At 48.5% G+C, this 19959-nt stretch overlaps 1 protein-coding gene across 2 annotated transcripts in view; it reads left to right on the top strand.

Annotated features, from left to right (window-relative positions):
• SH3KBP1 (SH3 domain containing kinase binding protein 1) overlaps window positions 1-19959 on the top strand; it is a 197453-nt gene that overhangs the window by 143118 nt on the left and 34376 nt on the right. For both annotated transcript variants that reach the window (XM_026052165.1, XM_026052158.1), the window contains one exon: window positions 7148-7242. In XM_026052165.1, coding sequence (XP_025907950.1) covers window positions 7148-7242 — 95 coding nt within the window. The remainder of the gene's footprint in view (window positions 1-7147; window positions 7243-19959) is intronic.

Below are 19959 nucleotides of genomic sequence, written 5' to 3'. Positions count from 1 at the left end.
CCACAATTAGGTGTTTCAGGAAGGTCTCAGTTCTGTTCCGTGCAGATGCATGTAGCTAGTTTGCAAATAACTTGTTCACATATGAGCTCTTCCCTGTTTTTATTTGCATTTATTACAATTAAATAGTTTTGGACTTCACTGGAAGACGTTACGATGAAGAGAATATTGCTATATCTTTGCAAAGAATTTATGACAACATAAATTTTTGATTTTCTGAGTTAAATTCTTGCCTTATCTATATTTAAGGATCTTCTGATTTCACGGATCGAAGTTGCTCAACTTCTTCTGTTAAGCTGATAGAATATTTTGGGAGCTTCATTTCCATGCTGTATAACTTCACTCACAAAAACAAAGGATTCTCATCCGTCACTTTGCCACTCCACAGTTGTTCCTTTCCGGATACATTTAGTTCAGCTTAGTTACTCAGCCAGTTACGTAGCTTTAAAACGGTCCGGAAACCAAGTTGCTGGTTCCTGGAGGAGCGCGTGTGAAAACTTAGGAGGCTGTGTCCTTATCTGCAAACTGCTTTCCTGTGCCTCGGCTCCCGCGAGGCCTCTTTTCATAAACTTGCACCATTCTTCTGCTTCCTCGACGTGTTTGTCCTCTCAGAGAGGTAACCGGCCGCGTCACGCTTTCCCCTGGGCTGGGAAACAGGGGCAGAGCAAGGGAGGGATCCGGAGCAGGAGGAGAGGAGCCAAGAGGGGGCAGGTGTCACGTGAAGGCGGTTGGCCGCCTCTTCCCGGCAAAATGCCGAGCGGCTGGAAGCGCCTCGCGAGCTGCCGCCCGGATCCCCAGAGCCGGCGCCGGGCGCTGGCCCCGGTGCCCGGACCTGGTCTCGAGCCTTAACCATTCTGTGATTCGGGGATTAAGGTTGGAAGGGACCTCTAGGGACCATCCAGTCCAACCCCCTGCTCCAGCAGGGACACCCAGAGCACGGGGCACAGGGCGGCATCCAGGCGGGTTTGGAAGCTCTCCAGAGAAAGAGACTCCACAGCCTCCCTGGGCAGCCTGTGCCAGGGCTCTGGCACCCTCACAGTGAAGAAGTTCCTCCTCACATGGAGCTGGAACTGCCCGTGTTTCAGCTTGTGGCCATTGCCCCTTGTCCTGTCAATCCTCTAAACAGTGATAGGAAGCCTGTGCTTTCCTCCGCTGACAGGTTTGGCCTCCAGTTGCTTCTGCTTACATCCCTCTTAGTTATTTCTCCAGAACGTGCCTTTTGGGCCAGAAGACCCTTTTCTGTTGCCTCCTGTTTTTTCCCAGCTGTGTGTGCACACACGGTTCAACATCCTGGTTGCCAGGTCTGAGCCTGGGCATCGGCTGCCGATGGATGCAGCATTTCCACGTGCGCCTGTCTTCGGAGTCCCTGGACTTCCCCTGCACATGGTCACTTAGGACTCTTTTTTTTGCTGGGATTTTTAGCATCTCCTTTCTTTGGAAGGAGAACCACAACTTTAGCAAGGTCTGAAACAACGTGATTCCTTGTAGTTGTCTTAGATTTAAATGGCATCAACAGGAGATAGTTTCAGTCCCTGGAAGTTGTCCTGCATTTAGATCTAGACGCCTCTCGGTGCAAATGAAACTCCCTTCAGCCTGGCTTTGTTTCTGGTCTGCGCTGTGAGTGAGAGGAACAACTTGGTAACAATACAGTGGATATGAGATAGCCTGTCCGTGAAAGCACCATCTAATATTTGTCATTATAGGAAAACTTTTAAATGCTCCATTGGAAAATGGGGGTTTTCCAAAGTTATATCATTTTTATCTCCTCTGAAATGTAACAGTACATCCATGTAACGGCATTTTCCACAGTGCCTGGACAGAGGAACTGAGCACGTCTCTATTTAACGCCCCGTGTAAAGTTATGGCATGATCCTAACGGGTCTGTGGTGCCTTCTCAGTATCTCTGTCCGTTCTCCTACTTGGGTCTCACACGTGTTTTTATTCCTTTCAAACCACTTTGTATAAGTAAAAACAGACATAGCTGAGCAGTTCTCGTGGCTCCTGAAGGTCTCTAGGAAGTAATAAGGGCTCCCAAAGTACCCTAGGAAGGATTTCCTTCCAAGATTTGTTTGATATCTCCTAACAACCCACCACGAACAAGCCTGAAGAAGCTCCAGCCTGGAAAGTCTCCGGTCTCCTGCAGCTGCCGACACCCCGGCCGCGGGGTTGGCATTTGGGCTTGGAGCCACCTCAGAGCTGGGCCCTGGCGCTCTGGCCCCCATGGGGGTGTCCCCACGGTGGCGGCGCCCCCGTTGCCCTGGGGGTCTCCAGCTGCCGATCCCTTCTCCATAGGGGCAGCGGGAAGCAAATCCGCGGGCGGGAGGCGCCGGCGGGAGCAGGGCAGCGCGTGGCCGCGCGGCCCTTCCCTCGCCTGGCGCCCCCCAGGCGCCCCCTTGGCTGCTGGGCAGGGCCCAGGGCCGCGCAGGAGGCCTGGCCCCACGGCGGCCCCGTCCGCCCGGGCTCGGGGGCCTTCAGCAGCTGCCGCTGCTTGTGAGCCCCATAGCTGCCCCACGGTGAGGGCTGCTGTGGGCTCTCCAGCACGAGCCCCATAGCCGCCCCATGTCGAGGACTGCTGTGGGCCCTCCAGCAGCCCCAAACTCAATATCCTTGCCCCCTGTGTGGAGGCAATGATACGCACGGTCTGAGAGCTGCCGCTGCTCGGCCGTAGCTGGGCTTTGAGCTTGGCTTTGAGCTTGCCTTTGAGCTTGCACGGCTCCCTGGGAACAAAGGAAAAGAGCAAAGGCGGCTCCAGACAGTGTCACTTTTTAAATAGCATTGTTGGAATCTGAAATTCCGCAAAGCAGAAGCATCCCCATGGCTGGGAGACCCGCTGCACATCGCTGAGGCTGCGCGAGCGCGGGGCAGATAAGCAGGCAGCAGAGGAGCAGAGGCACCGGGCCCCACGGCGCGCTGACCAGACCCCACAGCGTGCTGACCAAGCCCCACGGCGCGCTGACCAGGCCCCACGGCGCACTGACCGTGGCCATGAGGGTCCTTGCTCTCCTTGCTGAATATTTACAGTTTGCATTAACCTCTCATACAACTGGAATACCAAAATCCTTGCAAGCTTGTAGTAGGTTTAAAGATGAGCTAGGTTTACTCTTTTTGCGTGCTTGTAGTAGGTGTAAAGATGAGCTGAATCTGGATTAATGAGGCCCTAATTAGTTCTCTTTCTAATTCTTCGTTTGGTGAAGTGGTGTTTTGATAGCCTGAGCCTGCTGATGTTGTGTGCAGGTATCTTATTTGCACGAGCCATTTTTGAGTCCTTGAGTCCTACAATTAATATTAAAGCCAAATTCTGCCAAGTATGGATTTGGAGTTATTTTTTCTCAGTTTTATTTTTTGGGTAGCAATGATGCAATCTTTCACTGCTCAGACCTGACAGGTTGGAAACATTTTATGGGAACAGTAATTAAAAACAAGCAAGGATTGTTTTCGTGGTTATCATTGCTTTGAATGATTAAGGCTTCATCAGAGGTGAAGTAATGAAGCTTCAAAAGTCAAGTATATGGGGTCATTATTTTACTTAAAAGTAAAATGTATATATGTATATATACATATAAAATGTATATATGCGTGTATATATATATATATAAAAAACTGCATGTATATGTGTGTGTGTGTACATATATATATATTTTATATATAAAGTTAGAAAGGGTGAAACTAGCACAGTGATTGCATTATGTGAGCCCGAGGACGTTTTGCCATACAGTGAAAGCTGCTTAACGCAAGGGAGCAGCAGCAGATGTGAGAGGAAGAACCCATAGGAGGAAAGGCAAATTCCAGTCCCCTGCCAGATTTGGACTTCTGTCTTCAATATCAGATTTAATCGTAAGAGTCTAGCAGGAGAACAAACAGAAAAGCACGCTCTTAAAATGAAAAGGACCTGCTGGTGCAAGAGGTGAAGTTTGCTCAGATCTCTTTTGGACCAGGTAATATTTAAATCCCAAATTACCAGCCTGGTGCAGTGATGCAAGTCCTCAAACCACCCCGGTTTTATACACTGAAATTGCAGCTTTCCATTGAAGTTGTAAACACGCATCCAGCCACTGGTTTCTGTGTGTTGTCTGCTTGTGCTTGGGAGGAGCTGTGGGTTTGCAGGGAGAGATCAGCTGTGATCTGAAAGAATAAAGCAGTTTTGGAGTTAATAAACGTGGGCTGGAAATTCCATGAGCGTTATCCTGTCCCCTCCCTTGGCTTTGTGTTTCCAAGAGGTCTCCTCCTGGGAGTTGGAAGGGAGAGATATTTTTAAAACTTGTCTTCAGGTCAGAAAAAAATGGAGAGACTCTGGAAGAACCATCTGTGATTTATGACCCGAACCTTGGATATCTAATTTAAAAAATGATAATGATGGGTTTTGTCGTCTACAGTTGAGGACACTTCAAAAATTATCTATATGTCTGTGATGGTTTAATTTGGTTTAAATCTATTTACCGTGCTTCTGGTAGAGTATATTATCCTGACCTTTACTTTATTGTTTTTGTTTCTTAAAAAACAGAAGAACAGCAAGTCCTAATGTGGTCTCCCCTGTGCTGTGTGTCTGAAATCAGGCCCACCTTATTTTATTTCTTTTTTCCCCATTTTCCTTCCTATCTGAATATAACTGCAGAAATTAAATATTTTTATATCATCTTGCTACATTGTGCTCTGCTCAGTAAGGAAAGCTTTAGTTGTTAAGTGTCACAGCCTATTGGATTTTCCTTCTCTGCTTTTATTAATATGACTTTGAAGACTCGCGTTGTGTCCTGTTGTGTCCATTGCGAATCCTGTTGGCTTTGGGTTTGTTCCCTTCAGCCGTGGTGCCCTCCCGGTGCCCTCCCAAAAGCTTGGAAGTTGTTACCTCGTTTTGTGCAGCCCCTTACGTTGTCCCAAAGGCATCCAGGTTCTTGAGACCTTGCTCTCTTGCAGTTCCCTCTGCAAGCTTCTCCTTAGTTAATAAATCCAGTAATTTCCTTATTTAGATTTGCATTGAAGATTTTCAGGGATGAAGGCCCTGAAAGGATGAAAAAGAGCAGGCAGAGGCGGTGGGATCCGTAGCTTCAGCACCTGAGCTGAGTCAGTTACAGCCTTCCAATAGCAGGGAGAGTGGGGGGGATTGACCAGGAAAACACGGAGACCAGAGCCCCGCGGATGCTCCCCGTCCAAAGCGGCCCTTGGCCGCGAGCGCCGGCGTGGGTCCTTGATCTGCCCCTGCACTGCTCTGCATCCACCTGACTTGGTCACTTTACGGCAGCTTTTGCAAGCAATGCGGTGCTGTCGTGAGGGCAGGACGGGAGGTGAGACATCGCGCCGTGACCGTGCGGCAGCGGCCAGGACCTTCCCACGGGCCGCAGCAAATCTGAGCCGGAGTCCGGGCCGTGCCGCGGTGGCGCTCGCGGGTGGTCACGGGTCATGTCGGCAAGCGAGGTTTTCTCGGATGCTGTCCCCTGTGCTTGGAATCAGCAAAAAGTATCTGTTTTTATTGCGCGTATTTTGTCAGAAATCATGTTGACTGTCTTCATCTGACTCTTCTTTCTTCAAAGACATCAAAGAAGGGGGAAAAAACCCTACCTGCTAGGGCTCTTGGATCAGGTTTTGTATTTGATGACAAGAAGTTTGGGGAGACAGAGAAATTCTCATTTATTGAACCAGAGCCATGTAAAAATCACTGCCTTTGAGCAGCAGTGAGAACCAGGGCTCTCCTCTGCCCCGTTAATGCTAATGCTCCTCTCAAGCTGCCTGTGCTCGGGAAGCTCCTCTCCACGTCTGTGCCCCTTGGATGCTTTTCTGAGGCGATGTTCGTGTCGCTGGGTGCCGGCCGTGGGGATGCAGGCATCGAGTCAGAGCCCTGCTCTGGGTTCAAGCACAGGCACGTGGGCTGGTGGCCACCCCTGGGGTTGGGCAGGGGTCTGTTCGTGGAGCTGAGTGAGATTCAGCTCGTCACATGGAGGTGGCTGCTTCTCTGGTGAAGGGTGGATCCCTCCAGGATCCACTGATCCACTGGCTATTGCGTGAGCATGAACACTAACGTCACAGGTTCCCAGTTTTCCATGACCGAATCTGAATCCGGATCCAAGTCCCAGCCTTGGGGCTGCATCTGCTGCTGCTCGAGGTACCTCAGGGTGTTTGGGCTGGCCAAAATTGGGCATCAGAGCCGCCAGCCACACGGGGTCCCAGACACCTACCGGTGTCCAAGGGGCCCTCGGCCTCTCCGCGGCTGAACCGGCCCCACATGGAAGCCCAGGGGAATCCGCAGGTTCTCCTCAGGATGTGAATCGAGAGGCAGGTCCTGCTCTTCCGAACTCATCTAGACTTCTGTGCCGTGCGAGTGCCTGTTTCTGCAGCAAAACTACAGGCAGGCGCCATCAAAGTTAAAACCTTAGCAGTTAAGTGAGATAAGCACCATGCCTTTGAGTATCCCATTTTTTATCCACTATTTAACAGCTGGAACGCACATCCCCTTTTGTTTGGGAGGCACATTGCGTGCTTGCCTGGTGCACAGCAATGTGTAGCTAGCTTTGCATGACTGCTGCTTTTTATCCTTTCTGAGTAGGAGTGTTCGGCTCCTGCGATGTCCAGCTGAAAATCAAGGTGATGCCTTATTTATAGACAGCAAAGGGAAGAAGCAGCTTTGGGCTACTATTCAAAACCTTTTTTATGATGAATGTACAGATGGTTTAGCTTAGAATTTGCTTCTCTTCATGTGCCATTTATTATTTTACCATCTTAATAGATGCAGAAATCTCTCTTACTTGCTGCACCAGGTGACAGATAAGCTGTATCGACCCACTGGGTCCTTTATGCTTCTGACCTAGGAGATCTGAGGGAAGCTGTGGCAGGGAAGCCTCAATGCTGGTGAGAAACACAGGTTTGCTCCAAGAGAGGTGGCTTGCTGGGCTCCTCCTGGAGCAGTTCCGTTTGGGACAGCTGTGCTGGGGGGTTGCAGAGCTGTCTTCCCGGCTCACACATGAGGAATTCTCATCAGTGTGCAGCCTTTTTAATATTTCATGCAGTTTATGAAGATCTGTAAGAGGCAAGGCCTGTGAAGATGTCAAGAAAATAAGATGGCATGGAGAGACGCTTGTGAAACGTTTATAAAAGGTTTGACCTTTGGATAAGCTGTTTTGATAAAGTGGTGTTTCACCACATTGTGTTTTCTTCCTTTCAGCCAAGGAGTACTGCAAAGTGATCTTCCCGTACGACGCGCAGAACGACGATGAGCTCACTATCCGGGAGGGGGACGTCGTCACGCTCATCAGTAAGGTAAAGGCAGCGTTGGCCTCTGCAAGCCGACCTTTTCTTGTCCTCATGTAAGTGGGGACGCAGCTTTTAAGCTGGATATTATCCAGTTGGCACAGATCCCTGTTTGTGCCTTCGACAGTGTCGTGCTTAACACAGTGGTGTTTTGGCAGTGAAGCATTTATGGATTTCGGAGACCTAAGTCTTCCTGTCTCTTGTGTTTTAGAGCTTCGCTTTGATAAGGTTAAGCAAAGAACAGCATATGTGTAACCTCGTGAGTTTACAAGTGGTTATCATCTGATCAGTTTTAATTTGGATCTATTGACAGATATACAAAAAAATGTAAAATGATCCCATTAACAAGGCTAATGTCCTCTAGAAGAAAGTAGAAGACTTGAGAGAGCAGCGTTTTGCATATCTCTATGTGAAGTGTGTGAACTGTCTTACTTGCAGGAATTGTGGATGGGAAAAAGGGGCTTCAGTTATTTTTATGAGTTAGACACTTATTTTAAATACCTTTAGGACAATAAATGTAAGGTATAGGAAAACTAACTGCTGCTGCTGAAAACAGGATTACTTGGAGCTGAAACTGTTTGGTGTCATTCCCCTTTGCTCTCTTATTTGCTGTATCATTCCATAAAATAATCTTGTAAGTATGGAGACATTTCTGACAGACTTGCTTATTGGAGCGGTTAAGGAAGAAACGACAGAATCATTTCCACGGTTGATCTTAAATTCTCACTTCAAGCAACTTTTGAGAGCTGGAGCCAGACATCTTCTAAGAAGGCATACAGTCTAGCCTGAGATCTCAAATAAGCAAAAAGCTTTAACATATTTGAGAGATTTTTGGAACTAGGACAGAGGTGAAACTAAGCAAATTTATGGTGGCCTTTAATGCTATAAAAAAAAAACACTGGTAAATCCAGAACATTTTCCACTTTTTTTTTTTCTTTTTATTGCTTTTGGCTGTATTTATTTGTATTCAGAGTTTTTATTTAGGATGTTGTTCTATAATTTTTCCCATCCTAGTTCACAAACAAAATACAGTCTGGACAGTAATGCAAGACAGTATTGTCTTCTAAAATAAATTGTATCTTCTAAAATAAATAATGGGAAATATCGTATAGATTCCTAGCTACTGACCCAGAAAGAAATAAGGTTTTGTAAAATCACAATGACACAAGAGTGAGAACAAAATTAAGCTTTTGAGATAACAACATCACTTTAGGACTCCACAGGAAAATGAACTTCTGTATTTTCCTGACAGTTTTAGTTTCAGTGCTGCGAAATGAATATGCCGTTAATCTCGGTCTTTTATTTTAGACTATTTAAGATTGAATGTATCAAAGGATTTATTTTAGGTTCACTTAATTTCTTGGTCTTTCTATTTAAGAAAAGACACACAGTAGGACAGGCTGTGGATTTTGTGTGGTGAAGAGGATTTCTAAGAGTGTTTTTGTGCTTAGATGAAGATAGAGCGCAAATCGATAAATGTCATGATATTACTTAGCAAATTGGCACTGGGGGAAGAAGAACAGAGACCCTGAGAAATTCTTCTGTGGCGATGCCTTCTATATATTAACCTGTTTGCAGACTGAGAGGATGTCATCTTTTCCTGGAGAATGCATGTAATTGAGAGAAAATAGTGATGCATTTGTCAGGAAAAGCAACTGTGAAGTAAAAAGGGGAATCGTGTGTGTAAAGGCTGCCTGAATGGCTCCTGCAGCCTGGCAGCGTCAGCACGTTTCTGCTGAGGCTCTTTGCAGCGACCACGATTTGGGGAGAAAGGGCAGGCATCCCATGGGCAACATCCCAGGAATAAAAGCATGTGGATACCAGGAGAGGGGCCACGACCCCGCTGCAGCTCCCAGCACGGCATGGAAAATCAGTGGGAACAAGGGAAGGCCTCCACGGCTGACACCTGGGCTAGTGTTTTTCCCGCTGCCTTTCCGTTCGCGTCGGCTCTGTCACGCGGCTCTGTCACGCGGCTCCCCGGGAGCGCTCGGCCGAGGCGCAGAGCTGCCGGCTGCAGCCGGCCGGGCTGCCCGGCCCCGGCTCTGCCTGGCCTCTCTCCCGCGGTGGGGCCGCTCCTGGGATCGCTGCAGGTGAGCCCTGCCTACTAGTGCCTGCCCGGCTGCAAACCCGCTAGCTGTGTTCAGTTAGACACTGTGTCATTTCTCTGCTTTCGTGGAGATTAAAGGTAACTAAAATGAACCCTGGCTGCGTGTAAAGTGAGGCCGTTTCCAGTATCTGCCACTTCATTATTACATTTTCTATATACCTTTTTTGTGGCCTTTCCCTTAATCCAGCACTTGTCCTTGATGTTTAGCCAGTCTTGAAAATTGTTTGCCTGATTTAAAATGTTCTCGTGTAATTATTTAGTAGGGTCTCTGATCATGGAAGTGGCTTTTAAAAAGTTTTTTTTTTTCCCCTCTCCTCTTTACACTTTATTGACCAGGTTGACTTAACTCTCCGAGAGGCCTGACCCCCAGCAGAGCCCTGTTCCCCGCTACATATAGGTACAGAGACAGCCAGGCTGGTTTAGTTTCAGGGTGGGATTTTATTTCCTTGCCCTTCCCGTTCCCTTGTGCCTGTCTCCCCTGCAGCCACGCGGGAGGGAGCGTGTCCGCCTTTCCAGCAGCCCAGCTGAGGCCTGAGTGATGAGTTTTCCCAGCCCGCAGCGGGCTCCTGGCCCACACGGTGTCTGTGGCTCTGCCCTCCTGATGGCACCAAGCTCGGGCAGGCGGCTCGTGTCACTGGTTTCCTTCTGCCGGCCTTATCACGTGTCCCCAAACACTTAGATACATCCAGGCCCCTAGAGAGTGGGGAAGCGCCGTGCGGAATCATAGAATCACCCAAGGTTGGAAGGGACCTCAGAGGTCATCGAGTCCAACCCCCCTGCTCACGCTGGGTCACCTAGAGCACGTGGCACAGGGCTGCGTCCAAGCGGGTTTTAAAGATCTCCAAAGAAGGAGACTCCACAACCTCCCTGGGCAGCCTGTTCCAGGCCTCTGTCACCCTCACTGTCAAAAAGTGTTTCCTTAAGTTCCTGCAGAACTTTTGGTGCCTCAGCTTGTGGCCGTTTCCTCTAGTCCTGTCGGTGTCCACCACTGAAAAGAGGCCACCCCCTCCTCCTCACTGCCTCCCTTGAGGTATTTATACATGCTGATCAGGTCCCCCCTCAGCCTCCTCTTCTCCAGGCTGAACAGGCCCAGCTCCCTCAGCCTTTGCTCACAGGGCAGATGTTCCAGGCCCCTGACCATCCTCGTAGCCCTGCTCAAGGGCATGGGGAAAGGCTTTCCCCATGGATGCGTGTGGAGCCGAGGAGGCAGTGCTTGCCGAGACCCTCCTGTGGTGGGCAGGCCCCTGCAGAGGGCTCGGTTCTGGTATCGTTTGGGTTTCATGTCTAGGTTAGAAGAGAGAATTCAAGTGATGTGGAGTCGGGTTCCTCTCCGGCTCACAAAACCGTGGGGTCTCCTCCAAGCTCGTGCTGCAGAACAGAGTGACTCCAGTGTCCACTCCGCGTTGTCCCACGCAGGTGCCGGTCGCCGTTTCCTTTCAGCAGCCACAGCCAAGTCAGCCTCGCCCGGCTGCTCCCCAGCGCCCTTCGCTGGAGTCGTCTCAGCCAGGATCCAGCCCCGCTCAGCGAGTCCCGCTCCTAACCACAGCCAGTGGAATTGAATAGAAATGCGTGGAGTCCTTCAGGAACGAGTAGCGAGGGTTTGCTCTGCCATCACGTTGCGCTTGCTCTTAGTCTCTCTGTAAGAAGGTGACTTGCAGAGTTGACCTTCTGCACTAGAGCCCGTGAGGCAAAATTAGCTCCTCTCAGGTACCCAGAGGCAAGGAGAGAAGGGCGTTAGTGTTGCAGGTGAGAGGGGCACTTCCTAAAAGCAAAGGCATTACCATAAAATACTGTATTTTTTCAAGATCTGAAATACCTGGAGAGTATTCTTAGTATGAAGAGTAACTCCGAGGCCAACCTGTTTTCACACTGTCACGTCTCGGGGAATGTCGAGGGCTCTCAGTTTTAGCTTGGTTGCCTTTAATTGGGGGAGAACATTGGTGGGACTGTGCAGAAGCGGCTAAAGTAATAAATAAGGAAGGGGAGTGACAAAAGAAGTGGAGGGGAATCTCATGAAAATACACTTGACATGTCCTACGTAAGGAAAGGGGATCTTAAATGAGCTAAATGGTAGGAGTGACTGTGTGCGCAGGCCCGTATGGGAATATGTGTGTGAGGAGGTTCCTGTTCACTTTAAAACATTAAAACTTTATTTTGGCAAAGGTAAATGGTAGTGCTAGTAAATGGTGAACTTAGAATCACTGTTTTAATGGTGGCCCTGTAGATGGGGTAAGATTATGCCAGATTTTTTTTTTTCCAGTTAAGTTAGTTGTCCCTATAATACCAGCAGAGACAAAGTTTTGCTCTTCTGTAAAGATCATCAAGCAACTTTTAAAATATGAAGCAAATGCTCCAACATTTTATCTCTGCACTTTCAGTAGGCCTTTGTGCAGTCTGTTTTAAGCCCTCGCTCTGTTTTTATGGGTGTCTGCATCGGGAATCAAAGCTCATTAGATCTTCCCCGTAGGCCGCCGTGATGGGGGAATGTGAGTGTCTGAACAGTTTTATGAAGGAGCCCAGGAATTCCCTGAACAGGTTTGTTGACTCCCGGATGACTTCCCTGGTCGCTTGACGAATGTGCTGTGAGGTTTCATTGAAAAAGACTGCAGTGAGTCCGAAGAGGCTGGTCATTAACTGGCGAGAAGGTTGGGTATTTGGGGAGATAGAAGGAGAAAAATGCCATTAGGCAAGGCTGATAACAGCCAGAAATAAGAGCTGATTAAACAACTTGTTGAGTCGTTTCTCAGTGAATTGTGGAGGCCTAAATCGGGCACAGAATACCTGGTCAGAAGCATATGGTAGTAACAGTTGCTTTCTCAAAGGTGAAATTTCACCTGGAAGCCAATAATTTCACATAAATACATTCCAAAAATATCTGGAACAGGTTTTTCTCCCTTTTCCTCTCTGAAATGAATCCCTGAGTAGATGCACAGAAAAGGTTTTATTTATTACTTTCTGGAATTTTAAGGGAGTGCCTGTTATTTCTTCAGTTCCTTCTTGCAAGATATTTTAATCTAAGATAATTAGAAAATATTGTGCAAAATTCTAAAGGAATTTGTTGTGCTTTCATCCCAAAGACAGTGAAAAAGGAGATTTGTTATCTTCTCAGCAGGAATCAAAGAGAAATATGCATTTTGAAGAAAGAGAACAAAAAGCAAAACAGTAATTTTACAGCAAGGTGGTTGTTGTGAAAGTAGGTGATAAGATAATTGCAGGGGCTGAAAGGGTTTGAACGGCGAGAGGCCTTGAGATCCACGCCACAGGTTTTTCTGTACAGCTTAAATATTCCTATTCCTTTGCAGTTTTTGTAGAGCCTCCAAAACTCTTGTGATGGCCAGTGGGCAAGGCTGAGGACGTGGGCAGCGACTGTGCGGTGCTGCTGGACACCAGCGGCGAAGGGAGCTTTTAGCCCACTCAAATACTGCTTTTTGGAGATTATATTTGTAATAAATAGAATCGCTGTTAGCAGTAGAAGATACATGTGACATTTTCAAATCTCCTCTTTTAGCAATTTTAATTCCCTCTCTTTTAGATATAACTACTGTAGACTACCTTTCAGAGTTAATAAATGGTTTTATTTATTAATGCACATGCTACTGATTTCCTAGTAATAAATTCTGACAAAATGCATAAGATTTTGAAGACTTCACTGGCATATAGAAAAGGACCTGTGTGAAAAATCAATAGTAATGACTAAATAACTTCAAAATTAATACATCAGGGATACACTGGCAACTGTGCACCCCATTTGGAAGCAATTTCACTTGCAAGGGTGACATGTTTCATCCTGGTGCACCAGTCTGCCTGACATCTGCACACTAGGAACCGCATGGTCAGATACGCTCCAGCATTAGCTTGAAATATGGAAGACATAAAGATACTTTACCCACAGGAATGAAAGTGGCCTGGATAAATAAAATGAACTGCTTCTACAACTTGAAAAGCTGACGGTGATGGGAAGGTATCCAGGGGTGTCAGTATTGCCCCTGGGATGACGCTCAGGTGCCTCGCTCGCTGCCGCGGCCCGGCCTGGCTGGTCCCTGCGTCTGGGGGGAGCTGCGGTGCCGGCCGGACACAGCGCCCATCCCGCCCATCCCGCCCATCCCACCCGGTCTGGCAGAGGAGCCTGCAGGAGCGGGCGGGTTGCCCAGGGAGGGGCCCAGCCTCCCTGGGGGATTCACCAAAACTGCCTCAGGGGTCAATGAGGGGAGAAGGGGAGCAGCAGACCGGCCTGGCCTCCCCTAACCGTGATCACAGGGTGGTTGAGGTTGGAAGGGACCGGTAGAGATCATCCAGTCCAGCCCCCTGCTCCAGCAGGGACACCCAGAGCACGGGGCACAGGGCGGCATCCAGGCGGGTTGGGAAGCTCTCCAGAGAAGGAGACTCCACAGCCTCCCTGGGCAGCCTGTGCCAGGGCTCTGGCACCCTCACAGGAAACAAGTTCCTCCTCACCTGGAGATGGAACTGCCCGTGTTTCAGCTTGCAGCCATTGCCCCTTGTCCTGTCAGTGGCCACCACCAGGTGCTGATACATTGATCAGATCCGCTCTCAGTAATGACTCTGTTCAAGCAGTGCTGTGGAGCTTGGCTTATCAGTGCCATGGGAGACACGTAGAGTGATGCCCATCGCTAGCTGGAGACTCACAGCAAGTTTCCTGGTCTCAGGATTTAATGACAGTCCAACTGGTAATGCCTAATCTTGGGCTGAGGAAGGAAGCAGCATAAGCTTAGGTTCTAAAACTCAGCGCAATGGCGATTAGTTTTGTTAAAGACAACATTTGTGTAACTGTTTCTAGTTTGCTTTACTGTAAGATTTGCAATTTAGTTGCTATAAAATCATAGAATCATAGAATGCCGAAGGTTGGAAGGGACCTCAGAGGTCATCGAGTCCAACCCCCCTGCTCACGCAGGGTCACCTAGAGCACGTGGCACAGGGCTGCGTCCAAGCGGGTTTTAAAGATCTCCAAAGAAGGAGACTCAAAATGTTGTACTCTAAGTGAGTACCTGCCCTAAAGTGCATACACTTAAGTGGTAAAGCAAGTAGGTACAGGTACAGGCCAGTAGAAGGGTGTAGGGAAACGTGAAAGGATGGTCAGTTTTACCAATCCCTGACATAACTCCAGATTGTCCCTGCACAACAGCTACTCCATGCGTTTGTCCAGGTTACAGTACAGAATCTATTCTTATGAAAAGCACTTAGTATTTTCCAATCTTTCATGCAGTCTGTAGCCATTTAATGCCTCCCTCGCCGTGTTTGTCGACGGCCATGGAAAGACAAGGCTTTCGCCCAAGCACTTCCCGCGATGTCCCTCCTACCGCGTGTTGCTGGTGCTGGGAGAGCCGGGGAGGGAAGCTGGTCCTGGTACTGGGAGGACTGGGGAGGGAGGCAGCTGCCACAGCGCACGGAGGAGGCTCCAGAGGGGATGAGGTTGGAAGTGTCATTGATCCGGATCCTGCCTGTTACTGAGGCCACGAGCAGGGGAGGGAGCAGCCGTGGGACACTGGGATGGAGGATCCGGCCGAGGATGGGAAGGCACCGTTGGAGCCGCGGCGCTGTGCCGGGAGAGCCCATTGCAGCGGCCTCCAGCGCGTCCCGGGGGGGTTTGACCTGCAGGGAATAAAGAGCTCTGGGTTTTGCTGGGTTGGAAGCCGGAGGGCAGGGTGCGGAGGTAACGGGGATGGGGCAGGGGCCTGGGGTGCAGCTTCCTCACCCAAGTGACATGAAACAGTCAGACCTGCAGGGGACGGCGGCGATCGGATAGACGTGTTCATTATCTGAAGTGATTGGAAGCACTAAGGAAAGCACAGAGCAAACAAATTATGAATAACGGCTCCGCATTTCGCCTTGCATTTTGGTTGATCTTGCCTGAAACTTGACCTTGTCCAAAGCTTTTAAATCTTTAGAAATAATTTTTTTTAACACTTATTCATATCTTGCAGCATTTTGTGGCCAGTGTGATTAAAAATGGAGCATTAAGTGGGTTTGTGTATGGATAAAGGCTGAAAATAAGGTTCCAGATGCAGCTTAAATTGTACTGGTACCTTTAAAAGCTTTACTGAAACATTAGTTCTCTGAGCTCAGTGCCGAAATAAACTGTGGAGGCAGAGGTTGCTGTAGGGGCTGGGAACCTCCAGCACTTAAATGTTATTCTGCTTAGGATATTCATAAAAGTTACATATTAAATTATGCAGTGAAATGAAGTACTTCTTTCCCGTTCTCCTTATCACTGGTTCCAGTGCTGGAGCAGGGTCCCCGAAGGAAGGGATTACATTGTTCCTGGGAAGGCCCAAATTGGCATTTTGACAAACGGAAGCTCAGGCCAAGCTAAGGAGTAAAGCGGCAGCGTCCGCCGTGCGTGTAAGGTTGGAAGATTTGCATTGCTTAAAACCAGTTACTAGGTTTATTTGTGAGTATTTTTAATAACGCCAGGCTAATCTAAAAAGGTGACATGTTTTAAGATGAAAGGAGAGGGAAGTTTTGCCACTCCGTGCGTACAAGAGATAGCACATAAATGCGGAGGAAACTGGAAACCGTGATTCGTGCTCCCTGTGCAGGCGCTAGATTCACTGCTCACCTTCCTCCTTCCTTTTATCCCGGCTGCTCCGTTCACCTGCTGGCTTGGTGGTGGTATCATAAATCCAAGCTTTTCAGCATAGGAAGAGCCATTTTAAAGGAGAAATAAAAATGCATGCATAGTGCCAAGTAATTGCCATAAGGGGCCTGGAGCAAAGGCTTCTGAGATAGGAGTAATAATGGAATTAAATAATCCTTCGGTTGTGGCGTGGTCTGTGTATATTGGCTCTCACTTAAAGGGAGATTACTGGCTCATCACAGGGATAAATTTTCGCTGTTACGAGCACTACGTCTCATGATTGCTTTGGCTAATTTAGTTTTATTTTGAGTACTCGAGTGCCAGGGATTTACGACCTGGATCACATTCATTTCCCTGTGCTTCCTTGCTTTCTGGGCACTGCAGGTGAAGCGCTTCCCAGAAGGAACAGTTCTGGTCGATGAATCATAGAATCACAGAATCACAGAATCCCTAAGGTTGGAAGGGACCTCAGAGATCATCCAGTCCAACCCCCCTGCTCCAGCAGGGACACCCAGAGCACGTGGCACAGGGCTGCATCCAAGCGGGTTTTAAAGATCTCCAGAGCAGGAGACTCCACAACCTCTGGGCAGCCTGTGCCAGGGCTCTGTCACCCTCACTGTCAAGAAGTGTTTCCTTAAGTTCCTGTGGAACTTTTGGTGCCTCAGCTTGTGGCCGTTTCCTCTAGTCCTATCACTGTCCACCACTGCAAAGAGGCCGCCCCCTCCTCCTCCCTGCCTCCCTTGAGGTATTTATACACACTGATCAGGTCCCCCCTCAGCCTCCTCTTCTCCAGGCTGAACAGACCCAGCTCCCTCAGCCTTTGCTCATAGGGCAGATGTTCCAGGCCCCTGATCATCTCTGTAGCCCTAAATATGGAGAATATATATTTTTTTTTCTGTTTGTACAAATATTTCAACCAGGCCTGTCAGCTTCATTACTGACCAGCTACTTGGAGAGCTCCGAGTCAGGCGGTTAGACCTGGCCTCAGAGAGTCCTGTAGGTTTGGTCTGCTAAGCGCTGAAAGCCCCGCTCCATTGCTGGGGGTCGTTCCCAGCCTGGTGCTGTCACATGGGGCCCAAAAGCCCAAGCTTGGCTGGAATGTGTCTTGTGGAGAGGTGTCCGTGTCTTCTGGAGACGAGTCCTCCTCCGGCCTTGTGGTGCAGCCTGCCCTGCAGCGGTGTTGTGTTGCCCACAGTCCCTCCTGGTTCTTTCCCTTCGGTGCTGACACAGTGAATTCTTAGCAGAGCCACAGGGTTCCTGGATGCAGGAACATTTGCCTGCTGGAATCCTTGAGTTTTAAAAGGTGTCACTGTGCTTCCTAATTGCTTAGGCGTGGGAGGTGACGGGGATGGTCCATGCAGGGCTTGGGTCCTTTGGAATTTAGAAGAATAAGTCATTGTGGGTCAAATATTTTACAAGTGATTTTACAAGTTCAGCGCTCTTCCTGCTGAGAACCAGCTTGAGAAGAGCAGAAGGAAAGCAGACATGGACACACACATCTGCCAACTGCTGGGGCTTTTCTTCTTTCCATGAGGGCCCTTCTGCAAGAAGCTTTGTATTCTGGTGGAGATTTCGGTGAAACTTATCCAAAGCTTAGACTGTTGTCTTGTCTCTCATGCAAAATTCTGGGAAGTCTGTAGTTTTTAGTGCGTAACTTTAGCTTGCTAATGGGATGTTTTAAACTAATAGCATATAATTTTAAATTAGAAGAGGTAGCTCTCACATTTGAAAAAGATCTGTATAAATGATGATAATATATAAAAAGTGCATTCACTTGCACGAGCAAAAAACTTCATCCGAGAGAGTACCCCCTCCCACGACACCCGCTTTGCAGCTGCATTTTCTGAGGATATCCTGATCCTGCTCTTGGCATTGCTTTCCATCCGAAACCTCATGGTGAAATCACAAGTTCTTGTATTCCTGTTTGATCAGAAGAGCCAAATACTGATCGGTTAGTGGTTGATGTCTGAATCTGAGTTTCATGTCAGAGGATCATGGTGGTCGGAAGAGAGTGTCAAGCTCCACAAACCCAAGCGTAAAGCAGCAAAACAGCAGCAGTGCAGCAGCAGCAGTGCAGCAGCAGTGCAGCAGCAGGGTTGCAGAGGAGCAGCCCCCTCAGGGAGCAGCCTGTGCCGTGGTCTCCTCGGGGCTCTGTGCAGCTGCAGTAGCAGGAATGCCTGGGAGAGAAAATAAACAGAGGTTCTTACCTGGTTCGTGTGCCACTTACTTCGCTACTCCTTGAAGACCAGGTCACTATGGGGGAAGAGGCGGGAAAGGTCTGGAAGATAAATGGAAAATGTGGCTTAAGAAACTTGTACCTGGCTGTAATTTACCATCTCCAAGCATTTGCTGCCAGCTTGAGCAGAGATCTAAACCAGCATTTCACGAGGATTCTGCACACAAGGCAAGAGAAGACTTAAAAATAGAGCCCCACAGGGAGCCACGTAGCTACTGTTCTTTGTTGAAGTGAATAAGATGAACAAATATTTCTTGCAATGGCTTTTAGGTTACAAAAGAAGAAAGGGAAGATTAAATGAAAACAGAAATAAAGTGAAATAAAGCATAGTACCTTGAAAAAATATATACCTGATACTTAAGCTATGGTAAGCTTGCACACTTTATTGACAAAATGATGAAAAAAAGCCGTGGTACGAGGTTTTTATACTAAGGTGATCCAACCAGAATTGCTGCTTTCCATTTTCAGAGACCATATTGGTTGTCTCCATGGTCATTTCAATTGGGTCAGGGCCTGGAGTCCAAGAACAGTAACCGTGTGGGCTAGGAATAAACCCTTTGTCATATCTGTGCCTGGCATTAATGGTATGCCTGGAGCTGCAGCTTTCTTAAAATGAAAAAAAAAATTGGTTTTGGACCTTATGAAACTTCTGGCCCCTTGGGCCGGAGCCTGCGAAGCTGTGGCCATTTCACAGAGAGCAGTTTCAGTCACACGCAGTCAATCTGTCATGGTCAAATTAATACCCGAAAACCAATTCTGCACAGGGAAGATACGTAAGCTGCTGGAGAGGGTTTTACTTCTGTGAATGCCGTAGTCTTGAGCAAGGCATCAGCTCGTAGGTTTAAGGTGAAGTCCACAGGGGAGCGACAGATCTGTCTTCTCGGGCCCTCTTGTCCTTTCAGTTTTACCACCGAAAGGGAAATGGTGCTGGGAATTGGCTGGAGGAGAGCTGGGGTCCCTGTCCTGCAGTCAGATACCGCGGGACTGGGAAGCTGATGAGAGCATCTGGCCAGCGGTGCCCGTCCAGACACAGCTGCTAGCAAAGGGCAGCGAGTGCACTACAGGTAAAACTTGCAGTATTAGGGAGCCCTGTGCTGGGGTTTTATCTTCAACCTCCACCAGCTCCTGCTTTTTCCTTAATTTCTTTATTTTTTTAATGGTTGAACAGGAACATGGAGGGGTTGAACACCGCAGTGTTTTTCTTTTGCTGCTGAATAAAATCGCAGGGTCCCGCGCAGCGCCCTGCTGCTGTTCTGCAGGCAAGGCCGGAGCGGCACGGGACGGTCGCAGGTTTTACGGCTGCTACCGCGTCCTTGTGTTTTCTCAGGAGAGTGAGCTGTGCTTCTACCTGTCAGCCCTGCTTACGGGTTACCTTGCATTCACTAGTGCCGTCAGAAAGAAAGCGGGTCCTCTAAAATCAAAGTTTTCCTTGCCTGTGTTGTAGACCTTTGCACTGCTTTTATCTGATCCCTGTAGTCATTGGCATCCCTATAGTGCTGTGGATCTGAGTGGCTGGCTGGCTGTTGGTTTGTTGGTTTTTTCCATTACTCTTTTAATCACTACAGATTTTAGTTTCAGAGTGCAGCTTTGTTCTTGTCCTTCCTTCCTTCCTTCCTTCCTTCCTTCCTTCCTTCCTTCCTTCCTTCCTTCCTTCCTTCCTTCCTTCCTCCCTTCCTCCCTTCCTCCCTTCCTCCCTTCCTCCCTTCCTCCCTTCCTCCCTTCCTCCCTTCCTCCCTTCCTTCCTCCCTCCCTTCCTTCCTCCCTTCCTTCCTCCCTTCCTTCCTCCCTTCC

Source organism: Nothoprocta perdicaria, unplaced genomic scaffold, assembly GCF_003342845.1.
Source record: "Nothoprocta perdicaria isolate Ctin4 unplaced genomic scaffold, notPer1 scaffold_112, whole genome shotgun sequence".
NCBI classification, from domain to species: Eukaryota; Metazoa; Chordata; class Aves; order Tinamiformes; family Tinamidae; genus Nothoprocta; species Nothoprocta perdicaria.
The sequence above is the reverse complement of the archived record's forward strand: the minus strand, read 5'-3'. Positions and strand labels throughout refer to the sequence as shown.